Source organism: Myiozetetes cayanensis, unplaced genomic scaffold, assembly GCF_022539395.1.
Source record: "Myiozetetes cayanensis isolate MyiCay16 unplaced genomic scaffold, myiCay2020 scf1, whole genome shotgun sequence".
NCBI classification, from domain to species: domain Eukaryota; kingdom Metazoa; phylum Chordata; class Aves; order Passeriformes; family Tyrannidae; genus Myiozetetes; species Myiozetetes cayanensis.
The window spans coordinates 127,860,507-127,877,691 of NW_026086604.1; the positions used below are offsets into that span (position 1 = coordinate 127,860,507).

At 41.0% G+C, this 17,185-nt stretch overlaps 2 protein-coding genes across 8 annotated transcripts in view; one reads left to right on the forward strand and one right to left on the reverse strand.

Moving 5' to 3' along the window:
* Nucleotides 1-6,737, forward strand: part of PEX1 (peroxisomal biogenesis factor 1) — a 36,661-nt gene extending 29,924 nt beyond the window's left edge. For 4 of the 6 annotated variants that reach the window (XM_050326807.1, XM_050326824.1, XM_050326842.1 and 1 more), the window contains 4 exons: nucleotides 2,111-2,202; nucleotides 2,870-3,091; nucleotides 3,614-4,300; nucleotides 5,084-6,737. The gene's annotated coding sequence lies outside the window, so the exon portion shown is untranslated. The remainder of the gene's footprint in view (nucleotides 1-2,110; nucleotides 2,203-2,869; nucleotides 3,092-3,613; nucleotides 4,301-5,083) is intronic. The other 2 variants (XM_050326816.1, XM_050326831.1) reach the window with 2 other exon arrangements.
* Nucleotides 6,738-8,042: 1,305 nt separating this feature from the next.
* On the reverse strand, nucleotides 8,043-12,275 carry GATAD1 (GATA zinc finger domain containing 1). 2 transcript variants are annotated; one of them, XM_050326962.1, is made up of 5 exons: nucleotides 11,983-12,272; nucleotides 11,751-11,876; nucleotides 11,494-11,553; nucleotides 9,807-9,990; nucleotides 8,043-9,091 (listed from the first exon to the last, which is right to left on the reverse strand). In XM_050326962.1, the coding sequence occupies exons 1-5, from the start codon at nucleotides 12,187-12,189 to the stop codon at nucleotides 8,901-8,903; spliced, it is 768 nt and encodes a 255-aa protein (XP_050182919.1). In that variant the 5' UTR covers nucleotides 12,190-12,272; the 3' UTR covers nucleotides 8,043-8,900. The 2 variants fall into 2 exon arrangements, with proteins under 2 accessions (XP_050182919.1, XP_050182927.1); XM_050326970.1 differs by lacking the exon at nucleotides 11,494-11,553 and having other exon boundaries at nucleotides 11,983-12,275.
* Nucleotides 12,276-17,185: the final 4,910 nt, after the last annotated feature.

The following is a 17,185-nucleotide window of genomic DNA, read 5'->3' on the forward strand; positions in this document are numbered from 1 at the left end:
CATGTGTTCTCAGTATTGAAGCACTTGTATGGTTTCATCTCTGCAGATTTTCAGTTTTGTGACTCAGGTGGGTCCAACTCTGGCAACACGAGCTGATTGCATAATCTGGGCACTGTAACAAAATGCAGAGAAACTCCGTGACTGTATTTTATGAAGAACAGATCTTAACTTGTTTTTCGAGATCAAGTTTTCTTTCTCTGTAGATTGTAATGGAATTCAAAGTGTTGTAAAAAGATATTGTTCTGACCCTCAGAAGAGAAACTACGCTACTGTAACAACCTACTCAGATAATTAAACAAACACGTCTAATGTGATTTCAAAAAGGGTTCTTCTTAGTTCCAACTAACAAGAAATTGCCAACAAACAAAAAATTACAAATGTAACTTTTCCAGAGTTTAGTAAACTTAATTAGTTCAAAATACTTAGCATGATTAGTGATTCTATTCTGACTGGGACTGCATAAATGGGGACAGTATTGCTTGTCATGTATAATTTTTTTTCCACATTCCCGTCTGTATTTTATGCTGCTTTTCTTCCCTGTGGAAATGCTCGGTTTTGAAAATGTCCACAAAATAGTGCTCACTAAATTGTTTCCTAATTTTATTGTCTTGATATTCATAATTCACTCACTTGGTGGAAAATTATAAATTCACTCACACTTAAGTGTTTGTGCTCTTCCTCGAGAAGATCCAACAGTGGCAACACAGGCAAAACAGTAAAACAGCACAGTAAAACGTTTTACCAAAGATGTGATGATGATGGTAATGATGTTTCAAAACATGAAGCGAGAGGGACTTCTTGTGTCCTCTTCCAGGGTGGAAAACGAGGTTTAACAATAGACAAAGCATATTGTTACAAGGAAGGTCACTTAGAAAGCTCAGTTTCAAGGAAGGTGACATATAAAAAAGTGGGTATTTTGGATACACACAAATGTGTGCCTAACGGTTTTGTTTGTTTGTTTTTAAGTTATATTGAAGCTGTCCTAGTTACCTAATTGCTTGATCAGCATGGTGCTGTGTTTAGACACCATCTGTCTGTGTCTTTGCCAGCCCATGGGAGCCTGAGCATTCAGACCCTTCCCACTTTATCCTAGCAGAGGATAGCCCACATCCCTGCTGCGTCACTGTGGCTGTCTGGATGGATCACAGATCAGATTCACTCTTTAGAGATCTGCATGTGTTTGTCAGCCTTCTGGAGCTGAAAATGTTCTCATGAATAATATTATAGACAGCTTCTTTGGGTACGTGTAATATCATAAATAGCTGGAGGAACTAAGCTAGAAAAACAATTGAGAAACTGCCATCCCAGAGCAGCTGAACCTATAAACAATCGATAAAACCTCAGTCAGAATCAAAGGCAATACACTGAAAGTTCACTGCTTGTGAAGGTCCTGCTCACAGTACCCACTGACATTCAGAGACATTGCACTTCCCTTGTGGAAGGGAAAGTTGAGTGTCAGGGCTTCCTCATCACTGAACTTTATTTTCTGGAGTTCCTTGGGAGTTGGTCTTTGCAAATAATGTGATTTGGAGGAGCCTTGGGTGGAGTGAGAATTTGCATTGGGTGAGGTTTTCTAAACATTAAAAATGCGGAAACAAACCATAATTATTTAATTTCAACTTTATCCCAAGCATGAAGTAGTAATGCAACTCCCCCTGTTGCAACATTTAGTCTTGAAAGCTTGTGCTATCGTTGTGCATATTACTATATATTCTGGACTGTATATTTTAATGAGAATACTGAGAATACTGAATCAGGTAATACTCCAATTCTGTTAAACTTTTGTATCTGGCAAAATATTTTTTATATTCATGAGCTCTCTCTAGACATACACAACTCTCAAGCATTGTATACATCTTTTTGTATATCACGCTAAGTGAGTCCTTTCTGAGGAAGGACTTGCCCTCAGCTGCCTTTCAGATTATTTCTGTGTTCCTGTATTGACTGGATAGCATTTTCATACATTAACTATAAAAACCCCTTGGAGATCTGTAATGTATTCTCAATTGACAGCATTGTATGGGGACTTTTTTGCTTTGTTTTTAGTATTTGTTGGGGTGTTTTTTTTAAGTATTTGCAGAATTAATTCCTTGTTTGCTCAATTATTTAGGTTTGGTGAGAGAAAACTGGAACTGAAAAATTAACAGACTGCTGCTACAGAGGCACAGTAAGATTGCCTCGCTGTGGATCCCTATACTTTTGGTAAATACTTTTGTCCAGTATTTATATACACTAATAAGATCCCCCCCGAGTATTTCAGATGCTCCAGTCCCTTAATCGTTGTTGAGACCCTTCTCTGGACTTGTTCCAGTATGTCCAAGTTCTGCAGAGCCCAGAACCTGTGCCCCAGCACCATGGATGTGTCACACTAGTGCTGTGTAGAGAGACCTGTGGTGTTTAACATCCTCACCTCATCTTGATAGGGAGTGAACAGTGAAGCAGCAAAACCCCCTAATGAGTAAGCTTTTCAGGCCTGTAAAAACAAGGGTTGGTAATAAAATACTACAGAAGACCTTCACAAAACTTGCCGACTGCAGTTGGCAGATGAAATTTCATGTTAGATAAAAGCAAAGAAAAAATATTATAGGGTCTAATGCTCATTACTCTTCAGTGCTAATCCCCCATGAAACATGAGCCTGTTGTTAAAAAGAATGTGAATGTTAGAAATTATAAGAAAATAAATAGAAAATACTTCAGGAAGTATTCTGTTTTTTTAAAAAAAAACAAACCCTTGTTGTTCCTGCATGTGTGCTGTTGAAGGTTATGTATTGTTTATGTCCCATTGCATCAAAAAGGATACAGCAGAACTGGAAAAGTCGCTTCAGTCTGCTGAGGAGTCCTAAATAAGCACCTCTGAAATGTGTTTCAGGCAGTAATACAGTGATTCCCAGGGTCTTAATACCCTTCCTGAGGCATCAGAAGCTGGGATTTGACCATTGCTGGAGGTGGACTCCTACAGAGAGTTTAGGTTGGCCCCAATACATCTGTTTGTACATTAACTCGAAACTTCTGCCTTCATTCTCGGTTTGACCAAGGAGCAGACAGTCGGTGCAGACAGATCAACAGAGGGACTGAGAACGGCAACAAACAGGTGCCACTCCTTTATGCCACTCCTTTATGTGATTTTTGGGGGTTTTTTTTGTCTTGTTAAAAAGATCTGTGAAATAGATTTCCCCCAGATCTTGCACTGATGTTTACACTAATTTTCCATAAGAGACATATAAGACTTTTTTCTGCCTTTAAGTACTACTGTGAGTTGGTCAAAAATATTGTTGGTAACTAAAAGCTGATGTGAATGTTTCAGTTTCTTTTCTGATGGTCTCAACTTATTCAGTGAGCTGCTAGTCATGCCAAACAGGTTAAGCTTGATTAGAAAGCCTACCAAAGCAGTATATTGCAATGTGTTCCTGTCATTGTCCCACAGTATTTGTTTGCCTCATATGTATTTGTATAGCCTTACGTGGATATGTTAAGTTTCAACATACCATTGACTTACCAAGAGAGCAATTAAGCCCTAGCCAAGCTCTGCAGACTTACCAGGCATGAAGTGGTTGCTTTTGGTTTTGTTTTGGCCAACAATAAAATGCCAAATCTCCTTCCATTTCCTCCACAGTTTGCAGACAATTTCTCATGAAGAAGGGACAGGTCTATTATCCTGCCTAGCAGTGGTCTTTTACAAAGCACTTTAGAAACAGAGCTCTAAAGAAGCAGGAAGAGTGAAACAGAAGTTATCAGGATCAGCACCATGGAGAACTGTTGATTCTCCTGACAGAAAAGGTTTTGCTTTCTCACACTCTCTATGGCCATCCCACTCTTGGTTGTATGAGAAGATGAACACAGGTAAGATTTTCAATACGCTTTATTACCTTTTATTTGCTTATAACCTTTGATGATGTTCTGTTGAATGCGTATTTAATTTTTAAACACGTCATGACTACTTTGTGCAGTCAGACTTCACAGCTGGCTTATGCACCCAGCACTGAACTGAGATCTCACAGGCTTTGTTTTTTGAGCAGTATTGAACAAAGCTTTCCCTTGGCCATTCATTATGCTGTCTACAGTCGATTCTCACCTTGAAGTTCATGGTAACCAGTTCTTTTGTGACATTTTGGAAGGTGAGAAACACGTGATAAAAACAACCCGGCGCAAAACAACCATCAGTGAAATAGAAGATGGGCTCGCAAGATCCCGGGAAACAGGCATCCCATCAGAAGATCGAACAAGGAAGATCTCCTGGAATTCTGCCTCCGTAGGCAGGATGACATCTTCACTCTGCCATGTCCCAGCTCCTTGAGGAGAGGTAACTGGGAAATTACCTATGTGGATTCCCACAATTTGGGAAATAGATACTCTTGAGAAGGGCACACCGATTAAAAGGACAGGTTATCTTTGCTCCAGTTCTTAATGGCCTACTGAAATCTAGGCTTGGGAGAGGAGGGGTTCCCAAATTCTGCTTACATAATTCAGATTCACTGCCACAAGCAGCCTTACCATGTAATTTTATCTTAAGGTGACCTAATCAGAAAGAAAGGGAACATCAATTGTGTAGGATACTACATATATTGAAAAAAATTATCAGTTTGACCTTCTGAAGACAAAAATAAACATCCCTACTGAAGTTCCCTAGAGAAAGATTTATGTTAAGAAAAAAAAAAATAGCTTGTGTATGTTTTGAACCTGGATCAGCTGACAGGGCTGGGTTACAGCAAAGAGCATGACACCAGAAATGGCAATGAGGTGATGGTCTTCATGAAGGAAGTGCACACAAGGACCATGAACACAGATTGTGTAGGACGACAGCAGGAAATGTTGTCCTCCAAAGAACACAACTTTACCTCTAAAGAAAACCTAAACTGCTTCATGAAAAAAGAGGAACACTCCTGCTCTGTTCTCCCTAAATGAAGGAGTTCAGAAGATTCTGTAGGAGCCCAAATTGCCAAATGTAAGCAAACATGCCTGGGTTTACTGTTCTGGGTCAGGTACAGGGGCAATGCCCATCAGAGGATAATCTTGGTATTTTCAGGTAAAACCAACCTTTCTATCCACAACTAGATTCCAGTTCTACTTCTGTTTTGTTAAACAGACCTCGAAGTACTTCAGTGTTTCATAAAGATGCATGAACCACCTGGAGATGTCATCCATGAAGAAGTTGTTATTGAGACTGAAGTTACTGAAATAGAGAAGAAAAATCATCTCACTGAAGCTGTGAACCAAATGCAAGAATAACCAGCTAGAAGGGCTGGGAAAAAAAAAAAAAGCAAGCAATTTTCCAGAAGATGAGTGTGACTGTGTGGGTGACACAGTTGCCAAATACAAAATTCTGTTGTCAATGATCACAAGACTCTGTGGTGGGGGGGAACACAAAAATAACTATTAACAACTATTATCTATTGTAAAAGTATTTCTGCTTGAAAGTAATGCTGATCTATAATTTTGGAGAGATGTACTCTGTTAGCCAAGAGATGTACCAATTCTGTCTGTGTGAAAATAGAATAAAATTATGATTTAAAAAAATTGATTTAAAAAAAATGATCTTTGTAACTCAGTAATTGTAAAGAGCAGTTGAAACTACAATACTATATTAATATTTTTGTTCTCAGTTCTATAAGACCATTTAAGGTGTTTCTTTATCATAACATACAGTATCTTGTCAATCACAATAAACTGTGCTCTTTGCTTCTTGTATAATATTTATAAGGCTGCATTACCTCAAAGCAAGGCTATTGGATTGGACTGGATACCTATGGCTAAGTCCAAACTGTGGGGGTCAGTTCCTGGGTTTTGTGTGTATCCAAACTTTGGCATGGTGACTGAGATGATTGTCATGTGGGACAGCACAGCAGCAAGAGGGAAACCCTTGCCTCATTTCAGGAGCCCAAGGAGCAACACACTTATTTATCCAGTTTGCATCTCTTTTTCCCAGAGGAGAACAGCATTCTGCTCCCAACAAAGCCATTGCCCAAATGCAAACTGCTCTCCACTATTTATTGTTTTGGTAAAGTTCAGGTGAAAGGGTGGGCCACTCCTCCCACAAGTTTCCTGCAGGCAGAAGGAACTGCAGTGTTATGCCTCGGGGCACAGGCCACAGGTACTATGCATTACTCAGTAATTACTGTATTACAGTAATATTACAGTGCTATATTACTATATAAGCTCTGTGGATTTCAGCTCTTAGCTACACGTTCCATCTTTTGAACTAAAATGCCTTAATGAAAACGACTGTTGGCTGGTCACAAAGCTCTGAAGGTTAACACAAGGTCGTAAGTTCAGTAGTACTGTATCCATTTACAGTCCAGTGATGTTTGAAACAGAGTTTGAAACCCACCTACATTTCGGCATGGGGGGATGCCAAACAAGGAAGGAGAGAGAAATGGGTGACCTGCTCAGCTTTTTGCAGGGCATCAAAACCTATTCCAGTGGGATCCTGGTATCCCTTCTTGCTGTTGAGTCCATTTTGCAGGTCTTTTGTTGTTTGGTGAGAAATTTTCAGTGAGAGACATTGCTCTCAGAGGTCCCATTCTTCAGCTATGTCCATCCCTTAAGATGCTGTCTGGAGAGTGAGTCAGTCATTTCCCCATGTTACTGGGTTCTGAACACAAGAAAAAACAGGACAGTGCAACCATTCAAATACCTATGAATAAAGTTAAAATGCTTTAGTAACAGTCAGTCCTTGTGGATCCACTTTCTTTAGAGATTTTATCACCATAATTTTTGCCTATTTGGATTATTTTTACATTTCCCAGTATAATAAAAAACTAAAATAAAAATGTGTTGTGTTTACTAAGGGAAGTTGTTCCATAGCTCTCTGAAAAAAAAAATAAATTTTGTCTTTTTATAGTTGGAAGTATAATACTTGAATCATCAGCAGCACTAAATTTAAGAAAGGTATATTCTGATTAAAAATTGTTCCTTTTACATTACAATTTATTGATAAATAAGACAAATGGCAAGTACTTTTCATGTGGTGTAGCTCAAAAAAACAAAACTTCAAGGTGGTGTTAGGTCAAAGGTTGGATTTGATGATCTCAGAGGTCTTTTCCAACCTAGCTGATTCTGTGAATGAAAGCATTTTCTTCCCTCTCCCTATGAGGATGTGACAAGGAAAGCACCTGAGCTTCATTGGACTCGATGACCTTAAAGGTATTTTCCAACCTAAATAATTCAGATAGGATAAGATTCCAGCCTAGCTAAGACAGCCCACAGAAGAGCAAAGGTCCATGGATTATGCCAAGGCAGCACAGGGACTTTACAGCGATCCCAAGTGAAAACCCTGTGGACTGCAGAGAAAGGAAGGGAAAACACCTGAGTGGAGTTACTCTGGTCATTCTGGTTACTACAAATATCTTTTAAGAGTTGTTATTTTTACCTTCTCATAGCTGGTATTTTAATAAAGATAAATCAGAAAAAAAATCTAGAGGAAGTGAAAAGAGAGAAGGGAGAGGAAGGTCAGGAGCAAGGTCACCTTGGGATTAATCACTGCAACACACCGAACACGGGCACACATCTCATCTTTGTAAGAAATTGAAGATTAAGATTTAACTCTGTATTAGCAATATACTGCTAAATTCTGCACATTTTGAACTACTGACAGTAAAGTAGCACCTACTCCCTTAAGGTTGAGTGTTCTTCCTTGTATTTGAAGAGGGCAGAACAGAGGCTGCAGGCTGAAATAGTACCTGGTTCCTGCTCTCATGAGTCCCACTCTACTAAAAGTTAAAACATAAGCCCAGTGCAACTTTTACAGGCTTTTATAGAATATATTGACATTGATTTGGGGCTTCTGGGTGCTGTGGTCACATATGTTCATAAAAAGAAAGCAAAAAGCTGAAGAGATCTGTACATTTAAATTTAAGGCCACTTACAGCTGTTATCCTTCACGGGCAGCAGGAACCACTAAGCCCTGGGAATTTAGGCCATACAAGCACATCTCATAGTGTTTGGAGCTGACTGGCTTGTAAAAATTTAGGGCAGAAAACTTTAGCATTAGTATGTGTCATTTCTAATGTTCTGCTATTTATGTATTTTCACTGGTATACTGAGACTGTCAATACATAAAATTAGTTTTTATTTCTCTTAGCAAATGTGATTTTTTTTCATTTTAATTGCATGAGGATTTTTTAAGTCACCATTAATTGGAAAGACTGAAAAAACAATTTAAAATCAATTTTAAACTCAGATCATACCTCCGTGTAAGTTTGCTCAGGAAATGCAGATAGATACATTCCTGCCATGAGGATGCCAGGATGGCAAAGCCAAATAATAATAATTTTTAAATTTGCATCCAACTTTCCAAGAGACTTATGCCCTTATATAAGTAAAGTTTAGCAGAAAGCTACAGACATTACGTTTCAGACTCAAAGAAACAAAATTCCCTTAAAAGATGACTGTTAAATACAAGTCCCTCCTTGTGGATGAGAGGTTTCAGTCTGGAGAAATCCAGGTAATCCACGTAACAGAAAATCATTACCTGCATCACTGACTATGTTTAGTGTTTATCTGAAGCTAGTCTTGAATTATTTAACAAGTAAATAAAAACTGCAGTCACAGTTAACTGAATTAAACAAGTATATAAAGTGCTGGATGATTATGTCTTTTAACTCTTTTTCTGGAAAATAATTTAGAAAGTAAGAAAACTAAAGGCAACTATGAGAAGTCAAAAGATGGCATGAAACTTGTGGGTTTGTCCCAAAATGAGCAATAGTGTCTGAAGAACAGAGCACTGAAATGATGCATAAACTGGAATGGAAACTTCCACTTGAAAGATATATTTTAAATAAATAAATCCTGTAATCCATAAAGTAAAATGGCACATTTTATAATTTTTAAAAAACTCTTGTATGAGGCTCACGGGCCTGAGAATACACGCAAAATAACTTGTCCGAAGTATTCCTTAAAAATAATTATAAATTATTGGTAACAGTTTCTTTAATGGAGATTGCAGGAGTAGGTCCCACATGAGTCCATATATAGCCCTTCTCTGGCCTTGTAGGAACGGTAGGGAAGGGAGATGATCGAGATTTGAAATATTCCGAAGGCGCGTGACAAACAAATTCTAAATATTCCATTTTCCTTGGGAGATCTTCTTCTGGTCCTAGGAAAAAAAAATAAATCATCAAAGACAAAATCTAAAGGCATAAAGTTGGAGCATGCAGGAATCAAAAATATGCAACAACAGCATTTAGAGATTTTGCCTTTGCAGTCAATGACTTTCCTGTTCAAGTAGCCTAAAATACTAGGCAAGAAACATCTACCTCTATTTTTGCTTGGCTGGCCTTTTTTTCCCCCTTCATTTGAAGCATTCAGTTATTTATGTCAAGCACTGTAGTTATTTGGAATATATGCTATTTGTGGCCTGCCTGTCAAAAGGACTTTTCTGAATTATTAAAAATTTTCTCACTGTTAGCAAAACACTCTCTATGCCAGTGCTTGCACATAGTGCATTTTAAATACCCAGGATAAAGATCAGGTAATTCAGGTCACTTTAAAAGAAACAAGCTTGGACTGGTATTATCAGAATCAAAGTTACTACAGTATAAACCCATCTATGGAGTAATAATTTGATCTTTGAAGTTCCCCGTGAGCACACTCAGATAATCACAGTACAAGATAATCACTCACTGCAGTAGTGCTAATCATATTATACACACAAGATAAATGCTGTTACAGTAAATGTTTATAGGATTAGGGTCTAAAATGTGGACTTGAATAAATGAAATGAGAAGTTATAAAGTTCATTTAAAAGATACAATTTTTCATTAGTCTAGGCACATACAGGTACTTGTGTAAAGTGAAGGCTTAGAAATTACCTATGATATAGGATGCTGGGTCAAAACAGTCCTTGGGGCTGGCTTGTGTAGGAATGAGCCAGGTTAGTGCAGCACTCTTTTCACAGTATTGGTCCTGAATAAACCCGCGGATCTGAGCATAGTATGTTTTTCCATCCTGCTCATCAACGACTGAGACAACATCTCCAATTTGATAGTATACACCCTAGAAGACACATAAATTACACTGAAATCAAACAATCTGATTTTGTCAGCTTCACTCTGTGATTCTGATTCATATTTTAAGTATTGATACCTTAAATTTCATCTCAAATTATGCCAGTCTTGAAAGGCAGCTTTAATTCAGCCACATGCAAAAGAATGGTGGCCTAAGAAAGAGAGCTGTTTCACCTAACCAGTCATCAGCACTGCTTGTGCAGTCCCCCAATATCCAGGAGTTTGAGGCTACAGCTCCTGACCGCAGAGCAGAGACGGACTCATTCGGTCAAAAGCAGAAGAGTGCAACGACACCTTCCAGGAAAAGTAACTGTAGTGGTTTCCCTGTGTGTGCAGGGGAAGCAGCTTTCTGTGTATGAAGAAGTTCACTTTGAGTGCAAAAGAGTTCCAAAACTCAGATCCACCTGCTGCCATTGCCCATGGTGCTCTCTAACACGTGAGGCTGCGCATCAGAGGCGACTCCCTGCGAGCTGCAGCAGCGCCGCAGAGCCCAGAGCAGCCCCTGCACTGCCAAGGTGAGTTAGTCAGTCAAGAATCACCCAGGAGGGTTCGATTTTTAAAACAGATAAAAAGAATGCAAAACCCCCAAACAATCCCCTTCACAACAACACAGCAAAGTACCAAAACAGCAACATTTTGCTTATGCAGGCTAAGTAGAAGTTCTGTTATAATTCTTAGGAATTTCTGCTAGAAACACACAAATCAGTAATTATTTTCTGAACCAGTCAACAGCAAACAGATTCATCTGGGATGGCAGGTGTGAAGCATCAGGTCCTTAGAGAATATACAGAATCTCAGTCCACCACTGGGTGTGCAGTCTTCCACTGACTATCCTGAGATTTTCTCTGGGGGGGAAAAACAATTCAAATTGTTTGCTTGTACTGCTGGGAAACAGAAGCAAATTTCAGAACCTCAAAACCTTAACACCCTGGCATGTTGGTGAGGCTGCCCTCAAGAATGAATGATGTGAGAAGTCTCCCTTCTGCTTTCATTGCAGAAGTCAACATATCTTGTTCCCAGGGTGTTCGAGACTGCTTGCACCAGCTTGGAAACAGGAGCCAGTTTAGATGTTGGGGCACTGCAACTCAACTCCTCTACGGGCAATATCCTCTGTGTCTAAGGCAGGAAACATCACACAAATCGAAACAGTCAGCTCTAGTCAGTTTTGCTTGACCTCTGCACCGTGAAAGTCAAAAAGTTTAGAAATGTATTGATTGCAATAATTACTAAGGAAACCAGATGCATCTTTTTTCTTGAAAGGAAAAAAAAAACCCAAACGGGACAAGAGTAACTATGTAAACTGCTTAGGTAAACTACCTGGCAAGACTTAACAGCAATAATTAATGCAGAACAAAATCCTACATAACTGCTAGCCAAGGAAGACCAGTTTCTGTGAATATGTCCCTAGTGCTTTCATTATCTGTGATAATTCTTGAAACTGGAAATAGAAACAGCATGATCTTTTTTGCAATCAGATTGTCAACAACCATACCTTATAAAAGATTGATTCTGCTGTAATTATAGTGGATACGGACTCAGGAGCCTTGATGGGCTAAGAAAAGAACACAGAGGTAGAAAATCAAGAGCGCTAAAACAAATCAACCATAAAATACCAGGATTTTTTTCACAGAACTCTCGTGACCAGTTTATATTTACAGCCCCTCCTGCGGGCTCCGGGTGCGCCCCAGCCCGGCACAGCTCCCGACTCCCACTGCCGTCCCCGCCCCGCTCCGCCACACGCGGACTTACGTTCTTCAGCTTGAAGATGTGCCTCCTGCCCTTCCCCTTCGTGGAAACCTTCTTCTCCGCGGCTGGCGCCGACTTGTACTTGGTGTTCCTGAGCCGCGCGGAGCGGCGGTGGATCTCCTGCTTGCTCTGGGGGGAGCGGCGGGATGAGCACACCGGGGAACGCGAAACCCCCCAGCCCCAGCCCCGCCCAGCCCCGGCAGCTCCGTCACCCTCCCCCCGGCACCCTTCCCACCTGTTTCCCGCCGCCGCCGCCGCCGCCCCCGCCGCCCCCGTTGCTGTGCTGGGCGGCGGCCGAGGTGGTGGCGAAGGCGGCGGGCGCGGGCGGCGCCGAGCGCGCCGTGCAGTTGTTGCACAGGATCTCGCCCTGCCCGCCCTTCTTCCACATGGAGGAGGACGTGCTGCGGCACACGCTGCAGGTGGGCTTCAGCCCCAGCGGCATGGTGAGCGCGGCAAGGGGCCCGCGGGCCCGGCTGCGAGCGGCGGGAGCGCGGCGGCCTCACGGGCCCCGGCGCCGGCCCCTTCCCCCTTCCCGCCGGCGGCGGATGTGGCGGCGGCGCGGCCGGAGCGGCGGGGCCGGCCCTGCCCTCTGCTGGCGGCGGCGGCGCTCGGGCCCCGCAGGGAAAGGAGCCCTCGCACTCGCATCTCACGCCTTGGCAGAGAGAGAGCGGTGTCCCGTGAGGGACTGAGGCGGCAGGGGGAGACCCGGTGGGAGCGGCTGGGGCTGTTCAGGAAGGTCGATCGGAGAGCTCACAGCAGCCTCCTGCAGGGGCTGCACGGGGAAGGCAGAGAGGGCCCTTCGTCAGGAACTGTGGTGGGTTGGGCAGGGAGTAATGGGTACAGACCGAAAGAGGAGAAATTTAGGTTAGGTATTAATAAGACATTTTTTACTGTGAGGATGGTGAGACTGGAAGAGGTTGCCCAGGAAAGTTGTGGATGCCCCAACCCTGGCAGTGTTCAAAGCCAGGTCGGACAAGGCCTTGAGCAACCTGGTCTAGTGGGAGTGTCCCTGCCCACGGCAGGGAGTTTGGGGCGAGGTGATCTTTAAGCTCCCTCAACATTCTGTGGTTCTGTGCAGCAGAGCACATAAGCTGCCTCTGGTACCTGTGCCATTCCCATTTGGAGGCATTGACATCCAAGGATTTACAGCAGTCATCCTTCCTGCTCAACAGAAAGTCAGAGGACAGGAGATGGACTCCAGTAGTTGTCCTGATTCAGGAGAATAGTGTTAGTGGATCTTACCCTCAACATACATGAAGTTTTGGTCTTAAGCCAGCTGCCCCTCTTGCATGACCCCTTTGTCACATATCAAATAGTTTAAAACCTAGGGTAATGAACATGTCTTTGTGAAACTTTCAGAGCTCCATGGATCCAACATCCTCACCCTGATGCCACTCACATGGTTTCTGACCATCCCATGGAGATGTTTCTCCAGTCTCATGTTAAGAAAGAAATGCCCACTCATGCACAACAATTTGCAGCCTCTTAGTTCCCATACTCAGTGTTTGTCTTAGGTTTTATTTAAACCTTCTTTGGTGCAAATTAAATTGATTTTTGTCCGGTTCTCAGTGGACACAAATAGACATAATTTCCAGGGATCTATTTACAGATGTTCCATTCATGCCGTGTGCAGTGGCTAGAGGCCTTGCCTGGGTTGGTATTGGCTCATGGACAGCTATGCTTAACCTCCTGCACTCTTCTCTTTCATACCAGCTTTGACTTTATTGTCTCAGGTCCCAAACTTATTTCTTCAATTTTGATTTAAATCCCAATTTACCTTCAAGCTGTTTATACTTCTTGGGCACTGTTTTTTTTTTCTGATTCTTTAATGCATCCCTCTATAGTTTTATCAGTGATCTCACAGAGACCTTTAAACATTTCCCACCACTTTTTTTCCCAGCTTCTGCCTGCTTTTCTTCCCAACCACCCACCTCAGCCATCCTCCACTGCTGGGGCCCTCTCAGTGCCATCACATTGGCAGAGCATCACTAGTCTATGTAGAAATGGGCTAGAAATGAATGACAGTGTCCATTTCTGTCCAGGTAAGTGTTTTTGTGAAGGTTTTCATTTTGCAAATTTTTATAAGATACATTACTAATGGATAACAAGTAAAATTAGAAACAGGTTTTATCAACTCCAGTTTTGCTGTAGCCTTCCTACCATCTTCCCAGCTCTGGGCTTCTAACCCTTTGGTCTTTCCAAAACAATGCTGCAGAGTCTTTTCTGCCACAAATGTAGAATTTGTGTGTTTTACATATATCTGTATATTCTTAATTAAATAGGCTACTGTATGTTGTTGTGATAAGTTATTCACTGTGATTTTTCTTTCTGCTTTTAAATTATAACTTGAATAAAAAAACTCAAACCAAAAAAGCTCAAGCTTTAAGAAACCTAATTTGAGGTGATAATTCGATGGGTTTTAGCCCATTTATTTTATTTATGTTGTTGTCAAAAAGAGTTTTATTTCAGCATTTCTTAGCAAGTCAAAATGTGCCTTTGACTATCATTTCAATGTAATTCAAGGTCAAACAACACCTCGAGATCACAGTGCACTTGGTACGTTTTTCTGTTGGCCTTGTGAAAGACCAGGGAGAGGCAGGGGTGGCTGTCAGTGCTGTTTGATCACTCCCTACCTCACGTGAGAGGTAATGGAAAGAACAGTGATTAGCATATTTTGTCAAAAAATTAAACCCAGCATGTCTTTCATTTTAGTTCTGCGCAACAGAACTAGCATGGGAGACCTTTTTAGGTTACTTGATATGTAATTTTGTGTGGGCAATAGCTGAAATGTTTTGATTTGAGAGTTGCTGAATACCTGGTAGTTATGGGTAGCAGAGGAGGGCTCAGGACTTCTTAAAGGTTCCCCTCTCTAAGTGCCTCTCTGGTGGATCCCAAGTTTTAGAATGTTCATCCTAAATTTTGAGCATACTCTTCAGTTTTCTGATTCTCCTTAATAGAACTAGCCTGTTTCTGAAGTGGGTTGAAAGGCAACTCTTAGTCTGTGGCCTGACTGGAATTGGAAGTGCCTGATTTAGCTGAGGAATTTTACACAGTGTAAGCTCAGATGAATTTGGAGAGTAAAACTCTTTTCTTCCAATTAATGGGAATTTCCACTTCATTTTATTTTTGCCCCAGTTAAGAGAAAGGGTTGCCTGTTGGAGTCACCAGAATCCATCCCTGCTCTAAGGTACTTCAGATGTAAATAGACAGGAAAAAGAAGTGGAGAAAACAAAATGTTGACTCCACCTGGGGAGGGGACTGTGTTAGAAACACACTGGCTGTCAGTGCAGAACCCTTTCTTCCTGGGAGCTCTCAGTGAGAGTTTTTTATTGGAAATGTTGCACATCCACATACACTCTGTTCATTTCCTGCTTGAGTAGTTGAATTGTTGTGCAGTGGATTTCATTGCATTGTTTCCTCTTAGCTTCCTACTGCTATCTGGTAGTCTGCTGGCACACAGCTGAAGAATCCTTTGTTCTTATTTCTGAGTGTCACTGTTCCAGTTAGCTGCAGAGGATGCACTTGGGATGCTTTTCCAGAAATATTTGTATTGTAAATGAATGAAATTGGGTATGAATATGATGGACTGGTGCACTCTGCATTTCCACATGGTCCTGCATTTACTGTGTCTTTTGTGAGAAAGGCAAGTTTTATTCCCTTAATTCCCACAGCCAGAACTGATGCTATTCTTGAGATGTGCTGCACAATTATTACTTGCATAGGCAGCATGCATCTGTCTTTGCAGTTTCTGGGTCTTAATTACTCCTTCAAGGGTGTGGTAGAGCCGAGAACTAACCTCAGATTTTGTGAAGTTTTTGGTTTTTGGACCTGTGGACACGGGTGGTTAAACCAATGGCAGAGATAACATAAAATGACCACAAATGCTTGGTTCTTTTAAAGTATGTCAAAGCTGTCTCTGAAGCGACTTTATTTGTACTCTAGAATGCTTCTGTGATACAAGAACAGCAAGAAATAACACCTTTTAACAAAAGTTAGTATTTCTGCACTTGTCGTGTTTTGTTGGTTTGGGCCCTCAGGACTTATTCCTGTAACAGTTTGTTACCACTACATCTCCTTGCAAGTGGGGATCTCATAGTACCAGCTTTCTGTTTGGCAGGTTATCTTTACAGGTTACTGTTTCTGCTTCATTTGAGACAGTTCTTAAGGACTTGGAGTAGTTTTGACATTAAGTCTTTGAACAGGATTTGAATTAGTGGTTCCAGCTAAACTGCATGCCACTAAAAATACTTCAGGCTGTTTTTAGCCTGTACAGTGCTGCTGCAATGATGTCGGCCTTGGGTGCAACCTCACCTTTGGTGAGGTTTGACTTTGGAATTAACTCTCTTTGCACTAGAGCCAATAGTAGGTACTGCTGTTAACTGTGACTATGGAAACTAATTTTCTTTGTGTTCTTTGTTGAAGAATGTTTCCGTGTCTCCATTATAGGCCTGTATGATGGCTGTGAGTCAACACTGATGTGTGCCTGAAGGCAAAACATGCACATTCCCACTGTACATGTAAATTAACTTGTTAATCACATAGGCTTTCTCTTTAATTAATTAGTAAAAATATATAAAGGAGACCTGCCAGTTGTACATGATTTCACAACAAGTGCAAACCAAACTCAGTTATTTACCATTGCCAATTTATTACTGTTTACTCTGAGATTTCAAAAACAGGAGGTAAGTTTGTCCTTTTCCGTCAACTGCATTTAACAGGTTATTTGGAATTGTCATTGTAGAATTTTTTAATGAACTTTCCCTCTGGGGTAGGCAGCTCCCTGCTCACTTTGTACAAAGAGGGTAAATTTGGCTTTTACTTAGGCCATCAAAGAGTCATGGTCAGAGGGAGGGGCCTCAAACTCCAGGTGCCTGAACTGAAAATAAAGACCACTGATTTCAAAGTAAGTTTGTTTTGATTTTTAAATTGCAGAATGTAAAGTTTTCTGCTATAACATGTACAAACTCTAGCATTCTTTGCAATCACGTTAGTGAATCTTGGCTGTATCATTAATATGACATTGCTGTTTGTTTGCCTCCCTAAAGGCTTGTTGAGGTTGCCTACACAGACTGCCACATTAAACAATGCAGACAACAAGGCTGACTGTAGAATTTGCAGAGTAAAAATACCAGTGTCCAAGCAAGACCTTCTTTCCAATAGATTATTATAAAAAAACCTGATCTGAGAATTAGAGCAGAAAGTGCAGTGGCCAAAATATAACTGATGAATAATTTGCATAGTTCACTGTTGCTCAGAGAAAAACATCTGCGTTCATAAACTGATAAATACTCCCTGAAACTATGTGAAGGTAAATAATTTAAATGGAATGAACAACTCTGGTGTAAAAAAACCCAAGATAAAATCCCCCATCATTTTTCCAGTACCTCATGGTGGGGATAAGACACTTTTGCTTGGAAGAAAATATCACTAAAATATGA

Excerpts from the sequence above, each read along its gene's own strand:
- GATAD1 (XM_050326962.1), bottom strand. The coding sequence starts at position 12,189 with ATGCCGCTGGGGCTGAAGCCCACCTGCAGCGTGTGCCGCAGCACGTCC. Across the intron at positions 11,877-11,982 it reads GCGGCGGCGGCGGGAAACAG|AGCAAGCAGGAGATCCACCG; the intron begins GTGGGAAGGGTG and ends CGCTCCCCCCAG. Across the intron at positions 9,991-11,493 it reads CAGAATCAATCTTTTATAAG|GGTGTATACTATCAAATTGG; the intron begins GTATGGTTGTTG and ends TGTGTCTTCTAG.